We start from the raw sequence: 22143 nt of genomic DNA, 5'->3' as shown, positions 1-22143 counted from the left end.
AGTACCGATTGTACGTGCATTGCAGTCGGAACACAGGGCACAAGACACGCAGACAATTGGGGTTGCAAAAGGTATCATGTTTCCTGGTCCTGGTCCACCTGGTCCACAATATTAATAATAATAATAACCAGATTTACTCCGTAAGACGAGGAAGACGAGATAAAATGATAGTTTCACATCTCTCAGTTTCATTTCGATCACTTCGGTTCACGTTATCGTAGACGTTTAGACCATTCGCCGATCTCCAAACTGCTGTCTGAACTCATGATAAGCCAGCAAAGCAAAAAAAAAGTCTGATGAAAACACCCACTAAACAACCCCAACAGTCACACCAAAAGCGAAATCCCATTGGGCAAATGAATTTGGCTCTCCTTGATCCGTGCCACAGCAAGTCTGGCTCATTTTCTATACGAAGTAAGATCTGCCTAACCGTTTGCAGGGCATTGCCTCAACTATTTCTTTGCCACATTTTTTCTAGGGGAAAGTTGTCGGGATTTTCTTGGCAGGGTAGTTTTATCTGGTTTAGTTTTGGTTTATGGATTAGGTTCATTTAAAAAAAAAAGACGCCTCATTTGGTGGTCAACGTGGGATTTAAAAAAAACACGCGAGGCTTGTTTGCTCCGTTTGCACGGAAGCCAGTACCACTGTACACTGGCTTCGTGCTCTGCTGCCGGCCTGCCACTTGCCATTCACTGCACCCCCTTTACCCTGTTCGTCTGCAATCGGTGCTTGGGTCCTCTCGGACAGCAGCAACTTATCGCTTGTTTCGCCACGGTGGCGGTTTCAGCGGCTCGGGTCGCAGATGCTTTGGTGGGGAAGAAAACGTCTTCTCTTTAAACATTCAACAAAGTCCTCAGCCCTGGCGCGACGTGGTGTCGGTGGATACTATCGCCCATGTCTGATGTTTGTGGCTCAACCGTTTCCTTCCCTGAGCCGAACTCCCATGGGAGTTCGGCTGCTTTTGCGTTTGACGGTAACAAATCTGCTTGCCGCATAGGAACCCGCTGTAGGGTTTTCTCTACGGAATGCCTTCCAACGTCTGGCTCGTGCACGTGTGCGGCGTCCGCCGAACAAGCCAAAGCGAAACAAAGGCTTGGAGCCGGATGGCGACGAGCGGAGTGGCGCGAGGGGATGCTTGACCCCATCGCCCGGCGCCTCTCACGACTGTTACACCCGCTTAGAGAAAATCATTGTGGGAGTACAAAAGCCGAATTCCACAGTCGGCGCGTCCATCTGGGCAAGAAGGATGGCTCACAAAAGAAGCGCAAGAATGTTACAAAGCCCGACGACGGCAGGGTGACAAAGTGTAGGCGCGCATCGCAGTTGTATGGCGGCAAGAGACACCTGCGGCATTCCTTCGGACAACTAAAGCCAGTGACAGCGACATTGTTTATCGGAATCCATTGTGGTTAATGGCTCCTATGCACAACGGCGGGTTTATGGACACCGAGCTGCATTCCTATGAACAGACCTCGAGAACACCGGGCTTGACTAGAGAAGGGCACAGAGTCAAGGTGGCAAATGGTCAACATGAGAGAGACGGGTGCGCAGCGGGCGATTGGTGAAAATCTACCCGGGCCGGACAACTCGACGGACGCCAACCAGACTTTTGGCCGAGAGAAATTTCGGCTTCAACATTACACTGTGAACTGTTCCTTTGTATTAGAGAGGTTATAAAACCCCGAGCACATAGGATGAAAATACGAGGCGCATTAAACATAGCGTAGTCTCGCGATGTCGGAGTATCGTCAAGGTGTCTGCCGATAGCGCTGAGTTTACTTCACCAACGGACCGAACGAGAGAGGACGGAGGAGAAGTTCACTCCCGCCTTGCATCCTGAGCCGTTGCTATGGGCGAAGACAGCAGCATAAGCCACGCTGCGACGCCGAGGGAGCGACAAGGTGTATCCCTGGAAATAACAAGCTTCTTTACAAAACTGCCATAGGTACGCGCTAACGCGCTGACGCGCTGACGCTTGCCACCCCGTTTTTTATCTAGATATACTGCAGTGCAGTGCGTCTCGATACTGCAATTTCCGAGGCCTGAATCGTTGGCGCTTTGCATGGCGCACCATTGAACGTAGAACTCTGAGTGTGTTTTAGGCTAATAACACCCGGTATTAGGCGTATGACATCTCCGATTTACCTAGCATTTTGTTTCCTTCCTTCATAACTAGTAGTCGCAGGTTTTGTTTGGAGAAAAATATGGAAGCGCAAGAGGTTTGCCACGGAGATCTGAGCTGTCGAGTGCACATGCACTTCTGTTTCTGCCGACTTCATATGTCTTAACATCAGCAGAGGGAATGTTTAGTTACTGTGCGGTACGCGCATTTATTCCTGTAAATATTTTAATTACTGCTGTTCTTTTTAATTTTGCAAACTTCGCGTAGGGATCTTTGACGTGCGGCGAAATCTCAAACAGACGAGTGTTTTCGCTTTTCGTCTCTATCACAAAAGCGGATACACTTAAAGGAGCACTGACACGAAAATTTTATGTTACACTTTTATTGCTTTTATTGATGCTTAACGGCCTGGCGAACCTGAAACAGCACTTCAAATACTTCAGCGCGCGATAATTAATTACATTGAACGGCCTGAAAATCTTTGTTTCAAATTCCCGCGCTTTCATCCCGAACGGCGCATATGACAGACTCCCTGCCTGACCTCACCGCTTTGTGCAGACGTCACCGGCGCCCGCTTGAGGGTGTTGTGCCCGCTCGCCGCTCGTGGGGCCGCGCGCGTGAAGTGACGTCACGAGCTTTTGACGCGCGCTGCCGCGTCACTTCTTTTGGCTCTCCCTGGATGATGTCACGTGGATGTCCATTTGCTGAGTGCCGCTCCGCGCGCTGCTCCATCGGCGCGATAAATGAGATCCAATTAAACTATGTTCTTCGCGTCGCAGGCCGCTCATATTTCACCCAGGGTATTCTGTTGAGTGAAGGAAGCGAACTGTGCAATAATATTAACGCCGAAAATTGGTGTCAGTGCTCCTTTAATTTCATTTCTCTTTGCAGGTTTACGCGCCTTTATGGTAGACGCTGGGTGTTTATAGTGTTTGTACTAGCATGGCCTCCGAGATTCCCCCGCGCGCGTTTTGCTCCGGCCATCCCAATCGCCGTGCGCCCCAGCCAAACTCCGCCAGGCGGCAGTGCGCACCTAAGCATCGAATGCATCGTTCAGCCCGTTCGGCCGCTGTTTATGCGGCATTTCGCGGCATGTCAACGCTGCAGTTTTTCTGGTCTTGACACGAGTGTATTTCTGCTCAGCTCCTGCCCAAGATTTTGACACAGAACACCTATAATGGATGTGTTCTTCATCGGAACAGCCTAGAACTCGACACCTTCGAGGCACAGGCCTCCGCCCTTGCAGGTCGAGCCCCCCGATCTTCATTGATTCATAAAGGGACCCCACCACTGCTCTCTTGCGCTCTTCCGCTCAGCAAAAGCCAACATATATCTGTAATATACGTTTTATGCCATGAGGCATACAATTGCATTTAGAAAAAGAGCAGCCTATCGTTGTTGGCTGATTCTGAGCGGAGGTACGCTACCATCGAGTACCCCACGTACGGCACCAGATATATGCAGCCCTGCCTTTTTAAATTGGCGGAGTTAATATAATTGATCGCTGCAAAGCGTGAATAAAGATAATTAGTTGAACGTACTCTAGAAAAAAATCAAAAATACCCAAAGCAGAAAAATAAGAAATATAGAAGTGATATTAACAAATTCAAACATATAAATCGTATACAGCTCCTTCACAAAACAAACAATAATAAAGGAGCAGCGAAAATAAGGACAAAAACGTGAATAAAAAATCGCGCGAGCAGACGAACCTTGAACGCCCTGCATTTGCACAGAAATGTATAATAGCGCGAATAGAGATAGTTGATTGAACGGAATCATAAAAACAAAAAAATACCAAACCTAGAAAGGAATTATAAAAGTGAACTTGCAAATTCAAAAATATGAGTTCTATACATCTCCCGCGCAAAGCGAAGAAAATAATAAAAAGCTCTGACAAAAATGAACGGCGGAAACAAGAATAAAAAAAGTCATGAAAGTGACCAAACTGTAATTAACGCCGTGCATTTGCGCAAAAAATGTATGATTGGTGGAATTAACATGTGTAATTAATCGTTATAATAGTGTGAACGGAGACGATTGGTCGTACAGAATCTTAAAAGAACCAAAAGCAGAAAATACATTCTAAAAGCTAGCTGACAAAATAAAAAAATTCGCATTCATACACTTTCTCCAAAAAAGAAGACCAAAAAAAAGCACTGAAAAGAACTACGGAAACACGTACAAAAATATCGCGAAAACGACCAACCGTGTAAACTTCTGCCTTTGCATAGAAGTGCGTAATTGGCACGATAAGATATTTATTATCTTCAAAATAGCGAAAATGGAGCTAAATAATTGAATGTAACTTGAAAACAGAAAAGACAACAAAAATAAAAATAACCATTTTTAACCAATTTTTTTTATTTGGTTATAACAAAATAAAGCGCCGATATGGTGCCACGTTGTGTCTTTTTAATGGCGGTTCTTGAAATCCGGATGTTTCTTGTTGGTCAAGCATGGGTAGTCTTTCACCGCATTTATGAACGCCTCCACGGAAAAACCCATCGGAGATTCGGCCCCCATGCCTGACTGCGTCGTTTGGCCGCATCTCCCGCCAGAATACGAGCCGGATGTAAACAAACCCGCAGAATTTCCTTTACGTCACGTTGAAGGCGGCTCCCATTGGCTGCAACCGCCGTCTCGCACGCGTCTAGTCAGCGGCGGCAAAATCACTCCGAGAGCGATCAGCTTTGCCGTCGCAAAGCGACCTGCGTGTTTCTCAAGTGAGATCGCGCCTTGACTGGCTGACTGGTATAACTGCGTACACGAAAATGTATACAAACTAGTTGAGAACACGTTTTCGTACTCGGCCGCCGACACCGAAGTGAGTGGCCAGGCACAGACGTCGAGCTGCGATACGGCTACGCACTAACATACAACTTCAGTTTGGTTTCCGCAAGAAGTAAAATCAACTGACGAACCCCACAGAGTTTCAGTTTCGTCCAGCTTAGTGACGTTTGTGATCGCCATGTGCGGGTTCCCTTCTCTTTGCGAAGTTCCGGCTAGGCACAAGATAAACAAAAGAAACTTTTCTTAATAAGTGTTTACAAAACTAGAGATAAAATATATAGGAATTGCTTCAATTGTAAGCCTCCTAGCGCGCATAGAGCAAGTATACAGGGGCGCAGTTAGGAGACGACGCGTATTCGTCGCGGTGTATTACGCGGGCGCCTGCAAACGTGTTCATCGCCGGCATGTGCAAAACAGTTCAGTAAATGTGTGACGTGTGAAAAGCAAAATGTGTCAAAATCAAAATAAAACATGCATGATTCTGTAGCCTGATAGTTCTTTTGCACTTTCTCTACAGCGAGAGCCACGCATGCGTTCATGTCTGGTACAACGTACAATACTATAGTATAATAAATCCCAGCACTGTGTGCATAGTGGCATAGCTGTAATGTTAGTGTTGCAGCCTGCAGGTGACTTTTGGGTAATTTTTTTGTAGGCCCTCAGCAATGCTGATCGTAGTTCAGCCTAAACATGCATTGCGCAGTTCGTAGTGTACTCGGAATGATCTCGGTTCAAAACGCTCTACACGGAGCAATTTGTCCCTTTTTTTTAGCATGCCACTTACCAATGTCAAGAGTTAATTGCACGGACAAACAGTAGGTGTTTCGGGGTTAAGCATATAAAGTATCCTCCTTCGAAAAGAAAATGCTGAATGTGTCCTTGACTAAGAATGTCCACGCATGTGGCGCAACAATGGCAGTGATTCATCTCATTCTAGGCAGCAGATTTTTCTCGTCAAAATAACATATATCTCCCTCATCTTACATAAGAGCTGCAAAAGTACGTTCTGTAAGTTACTGTGCACCGAATTCTTTGTCCCTTATCTCTAATTGTTTACTTTTTATAACCGATTAATGTTGTTTTCAAAACGTAATTCTCGGGCAGAGCAAGTCAGAAAAAGGCGATCAAAATGAGCGTCGACTGTTTAATACACATAAATAAAAATGATTCTCGCATTAAGATTGTGTTTCGCCGAGGCACTCCGACGAGCCCTCTTGTCACCGGTAATGACTCTCTCCTCGAATTTTTTTTTTCGAAGGCTGTAAAAAGGCAACCGAGCCACCATACCTGGGCGGTATGCAAAAGATTGGCGTTGTCATGAGGTATGCGCGTTTTTAACAGCTTCTCTGCAGGACATGTATTTGTAAGTTGCTTCTTCTGGCAGAACGCCGGTGCTGTGAGAGAAAGCCAAACAGGCAAAAAGTGCACGTGAAACAAATAGGCACAAGAGGAAATCTTTTTACCAGTATGTCATGCGTAAGCACTTTTACTTGGCCAACTATATCCCTCCTCCCTTTACCACGAATTAGAATCCGCATAACGTTAGGCCGGGCTCAGCGGACGCCGACAGGTATGAAATGTATTCGAAAACCTTTATCGTGACTTCAAAGGGTCTCCCGAATTCGGCAAATGCTACCTGTAATTTCAGCAGAAACTACTGCTTGCGGAAATACAGGTCAAGAACGCTATGCAGCCATCAAAACTTGCACTGCACGAAAAAGCAACCACCATGGGGGAAGTGTACAATCGGGTTATCACCAGTTGTGGACGCAGAATTTAGTTTCCGGGGCCGTACCCAAGAAGGAAGGTAATACCGTGGTAAGAAAAGATTGTAAAAAAAATCCACGTGCATTGGGCGTACTTTCTAATTCCTTCCGTTTGTACATTGTTTTTAATGTCGTGAGTTTGCACACTGACTGATGCTGACGACGAAGCAACGTAAGCTCACTCATTGCTCGCGACAGAAAAACTATCAGTAGTCTGTTACGTAACAGGCAGAGGAAATGACCTTGCCCCATCTCACCACGACTCGAAAATTTCGGTGTGGGCGTAATCCGGCTCCCTCCTTCCAGTGCTGACACAAATGGTTCTGCGATACACATTTTTCAGAAGCTACGGGTCTACGAGTACCTTCCATCATCTCCACATTTTGTTATTCTCGGAACTCTTTCAAGTCACAGCTTCTTCCGAGTAGCGAACAGTGTTGCTGTTTAAGAGGTGTTTAGTGGCTTCCAGCGCATCGTGATGCCGCCTCGCACGACCCTTATTCCAATGCAATCAGCTGCGAAATGTGCCGGTTGCTGAATGTATAAAGAACATCATGACTGGCCGAAAATGCGGAAAGTTGCACACCTCGGAGCAAAAGAAGCCAGAGCTGTGTAGCTTCATTTCGATTTTCCTCGCACAAAGTAAATCGGAAGAGCTGCGGAATAACGAAACGAAATCTTGCACATAAAATCTTGCGCAATTTTGTAAGTCACCCCAATCTAAAAAACGGAGTGATGAACAACGCGAAAAAGCAGTGCTGACTAATTTATTTTCATTTAACGAACAATAAATAGGAAAAAAAGGAACACGTGACTGCAGACTCTAGGAAAAAATTATAAACATACATTAAAAGAACAAGAAAATAATCGGCACTGCTGAGACATATCTGTTCTTTAATGTATGTTTGTACTTTCATTCCTGGAGTATTAAGTCACATGTTCAGCGCTGTATCTCTACCTGTGCGTCGTCCTGTTTTTTAGTTCAGTTTACCGCTAAGTTAGGTGCCAATTGGCCCATCAACAATCCTTGTTTCAGTATAAGAAACAGCCACCGATACAGGAAATCGAAGTTGCGGCATTGTTCCACTTTTGTCACTAAGCCACTCTGGCGGATTCTGCGGGTTGAAATATGTTGTTGATACATTCATGTACCATGCAGCAGCACGTCAGGCTTTGCTTTTTTTTCTTGAAGAGTCCCTGTGGCCTTGCATGCACAAAAACCTTCGAATTTAAGGGCGTTCAAGATACTACTGGACAAACACCATGCAGAGCACATTGTTCAGCTCTTAAGCGGCCCTACAGCATTGCCGAAAAACGCTATCACTGTTCCATCGTGCCTGGAAGTTTTCAAGGGCTTTAATCATCGCCGGCACAAAACGCAACTCACGATTTGCTCGCTGCACCAGATACGTTAACCCCTTCTCTGCTTTTGTTGCTATTGTATTTAGAGGTGAGGAGCAATTCAAGTGCGTGCACGAGAAAAAAATGTTGAAAATGTTGGGGCAGGCGACACCTGTTTAGACAATGGCCAAACTAACCATTCGTTTTTCGGAATCATCAGTAGCTACTTCTTACGATGGTGATGTTCCATCCTTCTCTCTTCTACACCAGTTAAGCCTGCTGGGGTCACGATTGAAGTCAACAACTGCGTCACGGGCATACCGGACCCTTTGAGCAATACACAAAAGGCAATTCTGTGAGTATATTTTAGCCATGACTCGTTTTTTCATACTGGCCGTTGGAACTAACATAACAAAAAAAGGTCATGGTGTCCGATACAGGACGTGGTGCATTCGATCTTACTGAAAACGTGCTTCATTAAAAGCGATAGATTACCGTACTTGCCATTGGGCGCCTCCTTTAGGCACATCACTGCCCCTAAGGAACAAGGCGCAAACGCTTCAGAAATGTAGGAGATGTTAAGACGCTGTCGAAGGATAAGTTAGCGCGATACAGGCATCTAGGGTAATTTTCAGAACTTTCCCCGACTCCGACGCAGTGGAGAATCCAATGGGTATAGATGCCGGATCGCCACCGGTAGAAGCGCCATCTTAACTTTAGCCTTGCTACAGATTCCCTTTACCGACGGGGGCTCACTGGCATGCTAAAGTTATCCCCTCTGAAATTATGCATTCAGCCACCCATAGACTCACATAGGGACCGAGTTTTCCGTATTCACCTCTTTGTAACGAACTGTCTTGGGTAAGAAGATAAGTTTAAGTTGACTATACGCAGAATATCTGAATAACTCCGCTGCCTGATTACGCCGATATTTCCTCTAAAAAGTGTGTGTTTGAGGGGGGGAGGGCTCAATTGGTTTGTCATTTTGCATATTTTTGTAGGTGGATCGGGGTTGCAATCAGGTAACTATATTTCACTTGAGGTGACAAAATAAATTTGCCATTGTAATTCACATTGGACATCAGTCATCATTAAAGCGTACCTTGTTTCAAATACCCTATACTCCTGCCCTTTGCTTAAAACAGGAATTTCTACCCATATATTTCCAGGTCATGGCTCAATTTTGTCTAATGACGAACAGCATGCTTGGTACATGCTCAATATCTGCTCGTGGTCTCGTTTATTCTGTAGCTCTCCGTTATTCCACCCACTTTCATGGCCTGGGCAAATTAAATTGTAATTAGGAGTTGAATTTTCGCCACAAGATGCCACATATGACCCACATAACAGACATACTGCGAAGTAACGTTTGATACGCTACCCACTCTGTTCAGTGGCTGTGTGATTACTACGTGAGGAACTACTGGAAGGTCAGCTGCACTAAAAAGCTGCAGCGTAGGGGACGGTGGAATGTTGTTAGAAGCCTGTCAACACCGTCTAATCACGTACCGGAGTAAGGAAGAAAAGTGCAGCAATAACATTAGTGTGTCTTTACAACTATAAAGGGCTAAGTTCGGCGAGTTGGTCACTAAGGAATTCATCGTGCTAGCGAACATTAACGCAGGGACAAAGCTAAAGACGAGAAGAAACACACGCTACAACTTCAACTCAGCTTATGCAGCAGAAACATGGAGTACGTCTATATGTACATGAAATGTGGAAAAGGTAGATATAAATCACAGCTAGAACAAACAAAACAGTATCGCACAATTCGCACTCGCTCATACACATGCCACTCCATAGTGCCGGCCACAGCCACAGCCACAACCACACCACAGTGCCACTGTTGAAGTTCTAGCGTGTGTTTCGCCTACTCTTTAAAAAGAGCTTCGTCCCTGTGTTAATGTTCGCTAGCACGACGAATTCCTTAGTGGCTTTGCAGCCTAACCGTAGATCTGGTGCTAACCACAGTTCAATAGTTCTTCCTCGCAACAATGAACTGAAACTGTTCAATTCTCAATTATGTCTTATTTCTTCAATTCAACGTACGACTAAAAGTTGATACAGTGTTTAAAATAGCAATGAACGAATTTTAATGTATTGCTGCAGCTGCCCATGACACAGCGAACTCGGGGACTCTGTCGAAGCACAACTGCAGAAAATCCTCAAAACCAATGATAGCCACCACGTTCACCTTCAGACATTCAGTATGCTTTTATTTATCTCTGATTACACGCCCGCACATTTATGTTCCTTGCTACAGTGCATTTTTAGGAGTACTCAGCGCCGTCATCATCCTGGGCTCCATTATGGACGTCTACCTGGCTTCCAAGGGACGGGAAAAGGCGAGATATGGTACGTTGTTTATAGCGAAGCCGTTTCCCCATGGCAGTATATAGCAGCCAAAGGGGACGTTCGGCCGGCGCAAATCCGCGTTCGCAACCAATAGGGTGGGTGCTCCATAGGTTGGTGTGGTGACAGCTCAGCCAATGGAGCTTTTGGCGCCATTTTGGTCAGGCCGACAACGCCAGCGCAGTATTTTCGCAGAACAGGCAAGCCTATCGTCGAGTAGGGAAACCTGGATCACAACCTTCGAATTACGCATATATAATGCCTTACCAATTTGGCTACCGGGACGCCTCTGTTCCCGTTAACTTTCGGGGGTGTTTGTGTAAATGGGAGAGTATCACCCTTTTTGGGGATGTAGCTAGCGCCACTCCAACCACTCGGGGTGAGGGGGACCTTGTTTATCACTCCCGGGTCTTAACTCCAGCGTTACGACTGTTAGGCTCAGTCGATTAGCGGGTAACCCTGTTATGCTGTGTACCATCTCCAGGCGTAGGATACGATCACATTCCTGTAAAAAAATACGCCCGAGAGGGTAGGTAGGATACTGCTTGGCGAAAAGCGAAAACGCCCGTGTGGCTAGAATTGGCCCCAGGTGGCCAGAATTGATCCAGAGCGCTCCACTACGGCGCGCTTCAAAGCCGAGGTGTAGCTTCGGCGCGTTAAACCACACAATCAACAGGCAGTTTTAGCATATCGCTACCGTGTTTGTGTTACCGTTTGCCGTGTTACCGGAATCCGGAGTTTCCGTTTACAGCTGAAAGCGGTAAAACACGTTTTACCGCTCCGTTTGCGGTTTGCGTATTCCGGCGGCCGTGTCGCAGATAGCGACATCTGATGAATTAGTCTCAGAGCAAATCACGCGTAATTTTGTTGCTCAGATCTATTTGCGTTCGTTTAAAGTGACTTGAATATTTCCCTTTTCGGGTGAAGCATTCACATTAAGTGTAGTTTTTTTTTTAGAATAATGTAGCCATCACCTGTAGAGCTTTAAAAAGAAAACGCGTTGGTGGCGCCATCTGCTGAGTAAAGTTAGAATAAAGGGAAGATAGGATTCCCCCGCGCTGAATATTTAGGCAAGAAATTAGTAAAATATGTCGTAATTACTCAATAACCTACGCTACCTTGCCCAGCACAATTTTGGAGGCCTAAAAGCACTTTGCGAGCTCAGAAACTTATCGAAACTATTTGAGGCAGGCAAGGCTTAGCACGAGTAGGGACGGCCATTTTTGCTCGCGCATCTGGGAAAAATGGTCGTTTGTCGCTTTCCTGGGCGATATTTAACAAGAAACACGTAATAAACAGCATCAAGTAAGATTACTTTTATCGGCTGTACCAAGCGTAAAGCACCGAGTGCACTGCATTTGATGTAATCAATACGTGACGGTACACTTCGTCTGCTCAGGAAGCTCGCTGGCGACGGTAAAGCCGGTAAAGCCTGTGCCGGTAAGTTACCGTTCACGGTAACTCTAGCGCATGCGCAGTCGGCTCCCGCAAACACTGTAAACGGTAACGTAAACACGGTAACGCTATGCTAAAACTTTCTAATCAAGAATACCGCCTCCCCGGTAGCCGAATTGGTATACGGCATTGGACGCATAATCTGAATGTCATGGGTTCGGGTCCCACACGGAGAGCACAGCTTTCCCCACTTTATTTCCTTCATTTCAAAATTCCTATTCACACACAAAAAAATGACGACCTATACTGCCCTTGGCCCTCCTTGGCGTTTTTGACTGCTGGCTTTCCTTTCTGTGGCCATTCAAATAACTTCTCTAATTCCCACTTCTGATTCGTTACACGCACAGCGAGGGCGTCGATTCTGTCATTCATGGGAGAATACGAGGGTTATCCGCTATACTCGGGTACGGCAACGATAATTGTCGCTGTGCCTCATCGCCGCAGCCGGATGTTGATTGATTGATTGATTGATTGATTGATTGATTGATTGATTGATTGATTGATTGATTGATTGATTGATTGATTGATTGATTGATTGATTGATTGATTGATTGATTGATTGTAGGGTTTAACGCACCGACGCAACGCAGGCGATGAGGCGCGCCGTAGCGGAGGGCTCCGGATTAATTTTGACCACCTGGGGATCATTAACGTGCGCCGAAATTCCTCACACACGGGCGTTTTTGCTTTTCGCCTCCATCAGAAAAGCGGCCGCCGTGGCCGGGAATCGAACCCGCGTCCTCCTGCTCAGCAGCACAACGCCTTTTAGCCATTGGGCCACCGCGGTGGGTATGCCGCAGCCGGATGTTACTGCGGCCGCGCGGCGCAAGTAGTGTGTTGCTAGGAATATTTTGAGCATAGCACAAGCCGTTTCCGTGAACTCCTGCAGCGACGACAAAGAAACTACGTGAGGAAAGGCACACGATATTACGTATTCACAGCAATCTCCTTTCAAAACGCGCACGCCCTTTGACATCCACGTCAGTCGCTTAGGCGGAGGGATACCGTACGTGAGCTATTAGAGAGTTTTAGCATTCCGTCTGTTCGTCGTCTATGTAGTTACCCTGTTGACCGGGACCCTACTGCGCCTGCGCGCGCAGAAGGGCGACGAGGAGCACCCCACCGTGTCGAATGCACGGGCAAGGCGAGGGCCGGCCCGCGGAACTAATCCCCCTACCGCGACGAATGCGCAAGCGCCCAGACGGATCCCGGTCAACACGGTAACCACGTACATGACGGAACAGACGGACTGCTAAAACTCTTTATTGCCGTTCTTAACTTGTTCCCGACACGTCGTACACGCTCAAGTAGCAGCCCGGGTGTCTAAATGAAGGTTCCCTTCACCTGAGTTGTCGGGCTGGCTGCCACCCCCAAGCGTAAAATGCTAAGCATTCGTAATCGTGACCTCCGCGATCAGCTGCCGGCGCGCCGGGAGCTGGTATAAGGGAAGCAGGAAGTTGGAGGAGAGTACGGCCTACCCGGTAGCCTAGTTGGTATGGCATCCGAATCATATTCGGAAGGTCGAGGGTTCAGTACTTACCAGTGGAGCACGTTTTTCATCCTATTATCATTTCCATTAAAAAAATAAACGTAATCCAACACAAGGAACTGATGATATCCTTCCGCTATGGCTTCCTTGCTTTTCTTATATATAAATCATAATCCTATTTTCGTTTCACTGCAGGAAGACGGTATCTCAGGTCTAGAACTATAAATTTAGCATAAAGGGAGCAGTTGGACTTCGTTTTCGAAAGAGAAACAGTTTTCCAGATGTTCGAAACTGGAAAAAAAAAAAAAAAAACACGCCCCCGTGTTGGAACAGCCACCTTCATGTTACCGTGCGATGCGCCCCGAATTCGGTCACCGGACCGAATGGGCTCCTCTCTACTTTCTGGGGTCTGTGAGGGAATAAATGTAACGTACCCCTGAGGGGTGGTAGACAGCGCCGCTCTTAGAACTCGGGATGAAGGGGCACGCAGTACCTCGTTAGCCTCATGCAACTTACAACCCCGGATGTTTTGCTTCGTCCGTGCGAATCGAATGCCCAAACTGACAGTTGCCATGCAGACCAATCCCGCAGAGTTTGTTACGCAATACTTGACCCGGAATTCTTCGTTTAGTGCGAGTTGGAAAACACACACAGTGTTAAAGTACACCACAGCACGCTTTGACTCGTATCCTTTAACAGTGTACCCCTCTATCAAAGGATTGCTTTATGAAGATATGGGGACATGCGACAAAGACCTCCGGCAAGTTGCTTCGATGGCGGGCTGAACACATGACCGGGAGTGACAGAGTCGAGAATGCACGCAGCAGCGTTAGAATAATTACCCCGATTACCTAAAGGACCTAGCTGATGATGCTACCGCTTGGCATTGTAAAGTCATTTGATTTTAGCTGGTGATTGGCTAACTGAGGATCCTTTCGTGCGTGTCTAAACACGGCTGCGCTGTTTGTTGCATGCTGAGGGCTCCACGCTTCAAATATAAGATGATATTTCCAGCAATAAGAAGTATCTGAGTTGATTCGTTTTGCCGCCATTCGCCGATTAGACTTTTCTGATAAGTAGACGGGATTTCACGCTCTCGCAAGAGTCAAATTATGGGAGTATAAATTTCAATAGCGGCTACAAAGTAACATCTGTTATCTTACAGGCGTATTCACCCAGTGCCTCCTCGCATTTTCTGTGCCTGCCAACGTCACCTTCCTACTGAGCGTGAACGACGATAAGACTTCGGAAGGGTACCGCCTCCGTTTCCTGAACGGCATTCGGTTCTTTAGCCTGGCTTGGATCGTCCTGGGACATGCCTATGGGACCATTTCGGACACGCTGTGTGAGTTTTTTCGAACTTCTTCTTTACTTTATATCATTTTAATACTAGTTTTTCACACACAAAAAAAAAATCATCGAAATGAGGGCTTCTTCCTGAGTAAATTCTTGGAGCACATGTACATGGCTGTATTTATCTTGCATGGGGATAGATCATCCGTTTCATCCAGCCCTTCATTCTGTGTTGAAAAAATACCGAACAAAGTGCGTCGTGTGGGAAACAATGGAGGAAAACACGGATCGGAGGCTCCTGTTGAGCAGGTGTATTGACTTAGCTTTCACTTAGGGGCGCAAACAGAAACCTTGCCACCAGAGAGTCATTTTTATTGGCGTCAACGAGGAAAACACGGTGTTGTAACGGTTTGGGGGGATATATATATATATATATATATATATATATATATATATATATATATATATATATATATATATATATATATATATATATATATATATATATATATATATATATATATATATATATATATACAGGGTGTCCCAGCTATCATGCACCAAGATTTAAAAAAACAGAAATTGCGTAACTCGAAGAAAACCTATACTGCATATTGTTTGCAGTACTGTGAAGCAGCGGAGAGTAATTTTTTCGTTAATGAGACTTAATTATTAATTGTAATTAATTATCTAACTCGAGAAATACTGTCCTAATCACTAAAGTGTCAATGAGGCACTTGTAACCACGAGGGGCATCTAACTGCGGTATTTTCAGCGACGAACCAATTGCGTACTCATTTATTCTGACTGATAAAGGAAGCCCGCGAAATATGAAAAATACCACGTGACGACGCTTACGCGCGCATTTAAAGCAGCGTCCCCAAACAAAGCTGATTGAAAGCAACTGCTTCGCGTGTTACCCGCCCGAAGAGACAGCGCATCACCTTGATAACAGCATGCATGGAAGGAGCAGCAGCAGCAGCAAGATTCGCGGGACGCGTGTGCAGATAAGGAACAAACTCGGTCGCGATTTCTTCTTTCTTTCTTTTGTCTATTTCATTCTGGCTAACTCAGAGGCAGCCTGTTTGAGGGCGTTGCTTTACGGTGCGCGCGGAGGCGCCGTCCCGTGGTATTTTTCATATTTCGCTGGTTTCCTTTATCAGTCAGAATAAATGTGTACGTAATTAGTTCATCGCTGAAACTGCCGCAGTTAGATGCCCCTCGTGGTTACCTACAAGTGCCTCATTGACACTTTAGTGATTAGGACGGTATTTCTCGAGTTAGATAATTAATTACAATTAGTTAATTAAGTCTCATTAAAGAAAAAATACTGTCCGCTTATTCACAGTACTGCAAACAATATGCACCTGGTTTCCTTCGAGTTACGCCTTTACTCTTTTTTAAAATCTTGGTGCATGATAGCTGGGACACCCTGTATATATATATATATATATATATATATATATATATATATATATATATATATATATACATATACATATACCGGTATTCTGTATTCTGGAGGTCGTGGGTTCGGATCCCACCCGGCGGGCAATAGTATGGCGCAAAACAGTTTATGAAAGATCAAACAAAATTGCTAGCAATATCTTTTGCTAAAGCATAGCCAAACTGCACGCACCGAGCAACAGCCAGCGCATCTGTAACAACATTAGAAGCCACCGCTTCGAACGACCTCCACGCTGGCGACGCGCCGCGTTTGCGCTACCAATCCAATCGTATTTCTGCAAACCGCGAGTTGACACTCCAGACAGACGACAGCCGTGGCGAACACAACAAGATGGCGGCTGGTGTTACTCATGAATGTTGCTTCACGTGAAAACTTTACCACTTAAAAGCACCGTAATGAAGTTTACCAATCGCCACAGAATTCAGACTACTCAACGTGCCAGAAAAGTCACTAGCCAAAACGACAACGCGAAAACCTAGTTACCAAAAAACTTTACCTAACTTTTTGCTACGCCTACCGAAAATGACAAGCAGTGGGCATGGAATATGGAAAAATAAAATTCAAAGTGGGTTGTATGGGCCTTGACCTGGACAATGAAACACGTTAAAAAATGCAATTTCTTTATGACACCACAGTGCTCATTACGGCAGCGGAAGTACAGGTGCTCCAAAAATAATACGGAGCACGGCAGCGGTGGCGGGAGCGGTAAAAAATTTAGGGGGATGACACACGCACAAAGGCCTGTTTTTTTTTGTTTTTTTTATTTGTGCCAAAGCACATGGTGAAATGTGCGTGTTTACAGGGGTACGCCCAGAGCTCGCGGAACGGCTAAAGTTAGGGCCGCCTCCAACGGCGAAGTTTTGAAACTGACCGAATCTAAAGGTTTGCAAACGATGTCCACGGGGAAGCGATGCAGAAACATCCCCCTCGCGAGGGGCACGATCAAATGCAGAGCATTTCCGGGGGCGCACGACGTTAAGTAGTTTGCGTTACGTTAATGTTGTTGAACTTGTGGCAACTGCTGACGAGAGAGCGCGGCGATGAGTGCGTTCCAGCCTCGCCGACACCCGCCTTTATCACGCCACGATCGCGCCGAGAGGGCGCACCTGCGAGCGATGCGGACTACTACGGACGCCAAGAACGGGTGACATCGTGAGTTAAAGAAATGCTCTGCATTTAAAACTGCATGCCAGCGCGTTCTATGTGTAGATGCGGCGCAGATAGCGAGAGTGGATGGGCACATCCGGCTGGCCCTTCTCGATGTTCTTGCGCATGCCTTATCGCCTGCTCAAGTGAATCCGCGCTGCTGCCGCTCCTGCTCGCCAGGGGCGCTTCCAGAGCTTCATGAAGGCCTGTTTACACATAGCCAGCGAAAAAAGCTTCGTCTTCAACGGGGCCCGCTTTCTGCTTCGTCATGAATGCCACCGATTTCGCTATGGGTGCCTGCTGTACTTCGCGATCCGCTTGATTTCGAATCATGTGGCTAGAATACCGGTTGGCTCCACCTAACGCCTAAAAATTAGCAACTTTTTCACTGCTAAGCACATATCTTGACAATAAAAAGGGCTGCTTCATAATTTTCTTTAATAGTAACCACCCTTGATTCATTTCTCCGAGCATTGTCGCGAAATATGCCCAATCACATCCTTCTCAAACCGGAGCACCCTTCATTTTTAAGTGAATTTGTGAAGGTTTGTGTCTCCCGCGAAAATAATTATTTGTGTTCAAGTAACGGGACTTCAATGGTATCACTTCCCATTTTATTTGAGCGCCCATTTGTATCGTTAACGCAATGCAGCCAGTACGCGCATGAAATTATTGTTTTTTGTTCATTTTTATGTGTTACCTTGAGCCAAGCATTATTCTAGCCACATGAATCAAAATCAAGCGGGTCACGAAGCACGGCAGGGACCGATAGTGAAATCGCTGGCATTCATGAAGAAGCAGAAAGCGGACCCGGATGAAGACGAAGCTTTCTTCGCTGGCTCTGCGTAAACAGGCCGTCATGAAGCTCTGAAAGCGCCCCTGGCGAGCAGGGGTGGCAGCAGCATGGCTTCGCTTGAGCCGGCGATAAGGCGAGCGTAAGAACATCGAGAGGGGCCAGCCGAATGTGTCCACTCACTCTCGCTATCTGCGGCACATCCACGCGTAGATCGCGCTGGCATGCAGTTTTGACCGCTCCGGCCACCGCTCCCGTGCTACGTATTATTTTTGGAGCACCTGTATCTCACATGTGCAAGCGCCATCATTTTTCGCCTGGATCCAAAAACGGCCGCCGCACTGGGAAACCGAATCCTCTCTATAAAGCACGTCAAATTTATCGTACGACCCCGGGTATCGGAGAACGGTTTTGGCGCAGGCTTCTTACGACGACGAAAAAGCCATAATTTCGTGGCCCTTACTAGTTGCCTGCAAACACTAATTCTTACAGTCTGCGCCCACCCCCCTCCACCCCTCGAAAAAAAAACAAGAAATACAGGAACTTACCTATCCGTTCGCGCTAAACCGGGCTATGCCCGCAATAGACACACCAGCCGGCTTGACATGGCGCCGCTGCTTGGCTTGCGTTCCCATAAACCCATCGCATTCGCAGTTGTTTCCACTGTTACACCGACCTCGAAGCATACATTTGATGTCAGCGGAAGCGAACGCGGTCAAGAAAGTGTGAACGCTCGGAACTGAGTATGAACTACCCAGAGCAAGAGTCAAAGCGCGGGACCCCAACTTTCTCCGCGCTGAAATTCCTCCATTCTGCGCACGTGCTCGATAGAGACAAATCACCGGACCACAACTCGCCGCGCGCGAACTTTTTTCCACTCCTACTGCGCATGTGCGCGCAAGATTTTTTAAAATGTTTTTCGGCTTTCGCCGCGTCGTCGGGCGCGCGTCGTCGGCTACCGCAAAGGAAGCTCGCGGGCCATTGTGTGAGGAGGAATACGCGCATGCGCCGCAAACCACATATATCGCTCGGAGCTTCACGATTGCCCCCCCCCCCCCTTTTTTTTTTTAATTTATTTCCTGGCGTCAGGCTGTCTACCAGTTTATAGCCGTGACATGGGCCGTTGGCGTAGCATATAAGCGTGCTGCAACCACGTGAGGTTTTGTATAGGAAAATAAGTCTGTCCTTGCCTTTTATATCACGGTATTGAGACTGCCCACCGCATATAAATAGGACGCCATCCGGGACGCGACTAAGAGTGTAACACCTTAGTCCAATCAAAGCAACAAAAGAAGCATCATCTAACAAATTGATTGCCGAATAAAAAAACAACTACAAAAAAAGCGCGCAGTTAAGCATACCCTAAACACAACGCTCATTTATAAAGGCTATACTATATGTCGGATTGAAATATCTCCAAGGATAAAAACTGCATTGGGCAGTTCCGGACTATATGTGGAAAGATCATGGAGTTTTACGCGTCTACACCACATTCGCGCTTCGGGCGCGCCGCAAGGAATAATTTAGACTATCGGCGACCGGTAGCGTGCACCCAAGTCTAGTACTATGGTGCTAATCGTATTTTACTAAATGACAAGAGACGCAGTTGCTCAATGCTGTCGTGCTTCTATCCTCCTTCTAAGCGACATATAACTAAAATACTCAAAGGCTTTCGTGCAAACATTGGAGTGTCTACTAATGAACTCTGCTTTATACCAGCTTATGCAGCTGGATGCCATTGGAAACGGGAAATAGCGTTCAAATAAAGTAAAATAAAATTAATTTATACTTTCTTGCGGTGATACCCAAAGTTCACTCCACCCATGCCTGAAACGTACGATACCAGGAAGACGCAACTTCACCACCACGCAAAGCGCCTTTCGGAATGACCACTAGAGATTGGAACTTTGCCGAGAATAAAAATTTCTACGATGCTCCTTTTCGCAGTGGTAACAGAGCTCGGTCGTTGAATTCAATGACGTCGTGTACAAAATTTTTGCTTTGCTACAGAAAAGCTGCGGAAATGTGCTTTTCTGAGAAATGTTCTCTAATCCTTCCGGCAGCCTCCAGGGCCAACAACATTAAATATTTTGACCGATGGGAGAACGTCATCGTGACGGCAGGTTACCTCAGCGTCGACACCTTTTTCTTCCTTAGGTGAGTGGCATATTATGTGATCTCTCTCTCTCTCTCTCTCTCTCTCTCTCTCTCTCTCTATATATATATATATATATATATATATATATATATATATATATATATATATATATATATATATATATATATATATATATATATATACACCAAATTCATGTAACTTTACTCTGATGAAGGCAAGTCCCGTTGCCGCTACGTAAGTAAACCTTGTTTGTTATTGTTCTTGCTGTGTATCCGACTCTTTACTTATACTATTTCTGCGCACTTTGTGAGTTTATCTTTCTCTAGATTTATAGATTTATATATATATATATATATATATATATATATATATATATATATATATATATATATATATATATATATATATATATATAAGGTTAGTAGAGACAGAGACAAACGAGAAAGACGTAGAAAATAGAAAATAAGTTTACTGACGTTTCAGGGAGAGGACTCCCTTTCTTCAGAGTCCTGAAACGTCAGTAAACTTATTTTCTATTTTCTACGTCTTTCTCGTTTGTCTGTCTCTACTAACCTTATTTTTTTCGCGCTCTGTGTGAGTTTTTATCTTTTCAAACTATATATATATATATATATATATATATATATATATATATATATATATATATATATATATATATATATATATATATATATATATATATATATATGTCAAGGTTGCAGTCGTCATTGCCAGTGCAACGCCGCCTGTATTAACATTGCCTGACGCGTCGCGCGCTTTTCAATGGGAAGGGTAGAGACGCTTAGTTCAGGCACTAATCCGCTATGTGGCGCGTGCCGGTGGACATCTCGCCTTACGTCACTGCTCGCGAGTCGCGAATGCTGCAGCCACTTCTACGACGTGTGTCTGTCAGCTTGGCTGTTGGGCTTCAAGGGCCGTTTCACTTACATCTTAGCCGTGACGGGGCGCTAGTTCTGTGGCGCACTGGGGATCTCGTTCAACGTGTCGCTCGCTTCATACTTGCTGCATTTTTCCAAAGATAAAGACGGAGGCGGACTGAAATAGTCAAAGAACATACTGATTGTCGGGTAGACATATAGCTAACAGAAAAACGATATTTTCGGATGGGGCAGCCATTATTTTACTGATATTTTTCTTTCTGGAGTATTTAGAGAAGAAAAAATTGCGTGCACGTTTTTTGTTCAGGCGCTCACTTCTACGATTACTTTCCAATAATATCATGTACTTGTAAACTTCAGAAAATTATAGGAAACAAAAGGATAAGCAGCTGCGATCCCGCCACGCTGTCCGGGCGCTTCTACAGTACAGTCCTCAATTTTAGAAGTGCGTACCGATGCGGAGTGCGAACAGCGGGGTCAAAACAATACCTAAATGCGGAGGGGATAGAGGTGGGATGCCCCACTCAGAAAATTTCAGGGCCTGTGATCCGAGTAGATAAGCGCGCAAAGCCGGAATCAGCCTGCGGCAGCGCAAGGGATTCTGCTTCGTGACAAAGGAAGTTTTATCAGTGACAGACCAAGACAGACAGGCATGGTGAAAAACAAGAAGGCGTAGGAGCGCCGCCTCCGGAACGCTAAACAAACTTTCCACTATTTTGCATAGTTTCCGAGAAGCGGCGCTGGCTGGTGGACGCGAAAGCACGCTGGAAGGCTACGGAGCGGGGAAGGGTAGGAGAGAGCAACAGGAGAGTGGCCGTTTGGCCATTTTTCGCTCACGCGTTAGGCACTGTTTATACAGGCGGCGTTGGCCCGTGCTATTCGGCTTTTTTCCGAAATATTTAATAGGGCCGAATGACGTGTGTTTGTCACGTTTCTTTGATACATTGATAAATAAGCGAAAATATAAGTCGAGAAAAAATCCGCAGTGTTTTCCGGGAGCGGGACTCGAACCCACATCTCTGCGTAACCGGTGCGATGCGTTCGCCATTACGCTATCCCGTAGCGGCTTCTCTCTCGACTTTACCGCGGGGGTTTATATTTACAAGT

General features: G+C 45.8%; 1 protein-coding gene across 1 annotated transcript in view; it reads left to right on the top strand.

Moving 5' to 3' along the window:
• Positions 1–22143, top strand: part of LOC144155791 (nose resistant to fluoxetine protein 6-like) — a 130499-nt gene that overhangs the window by 58084 nt on the left and 50272 nt on the right. The window contains exons 5-7 of the mRNA XM_077687449.1: positions 10286–10377; positions 14484–14663; positions 20082–20175. Coding sequence (XP_077543575.1) covers positions 10286–10377; positions 14484–14663; positions 20082–20175 — 366 coding nt within the window. The remainder of the gene's footprint in view (positions 1–10285; positions 10378–14483; positions 14664–20081; positions 20176–22143) is intronic.

This window comes from Haemaphysalis longicornis, unplaced genomic scaffold (assembly GCF_048455015.1).
Source record: "Haemaphysalis longicornis isolate Haplotype H1 unplaced genomic scaffold, Haemaphysalis longicornis Haplotype H1 scaffold_1, whole genome shotgun sequence".
NCBI lineage: Eukaryota > Metazoa > Arthropoda > Arachnida > Ixodida > Ixodidae > Haemaphysalis > Haemaphysalis longicornis.
The sequence above is the reverse complement of the archived record's forward strand: the minus strand, read 5'-3'. Positions and strand labels throughout refer to the sequence as shown.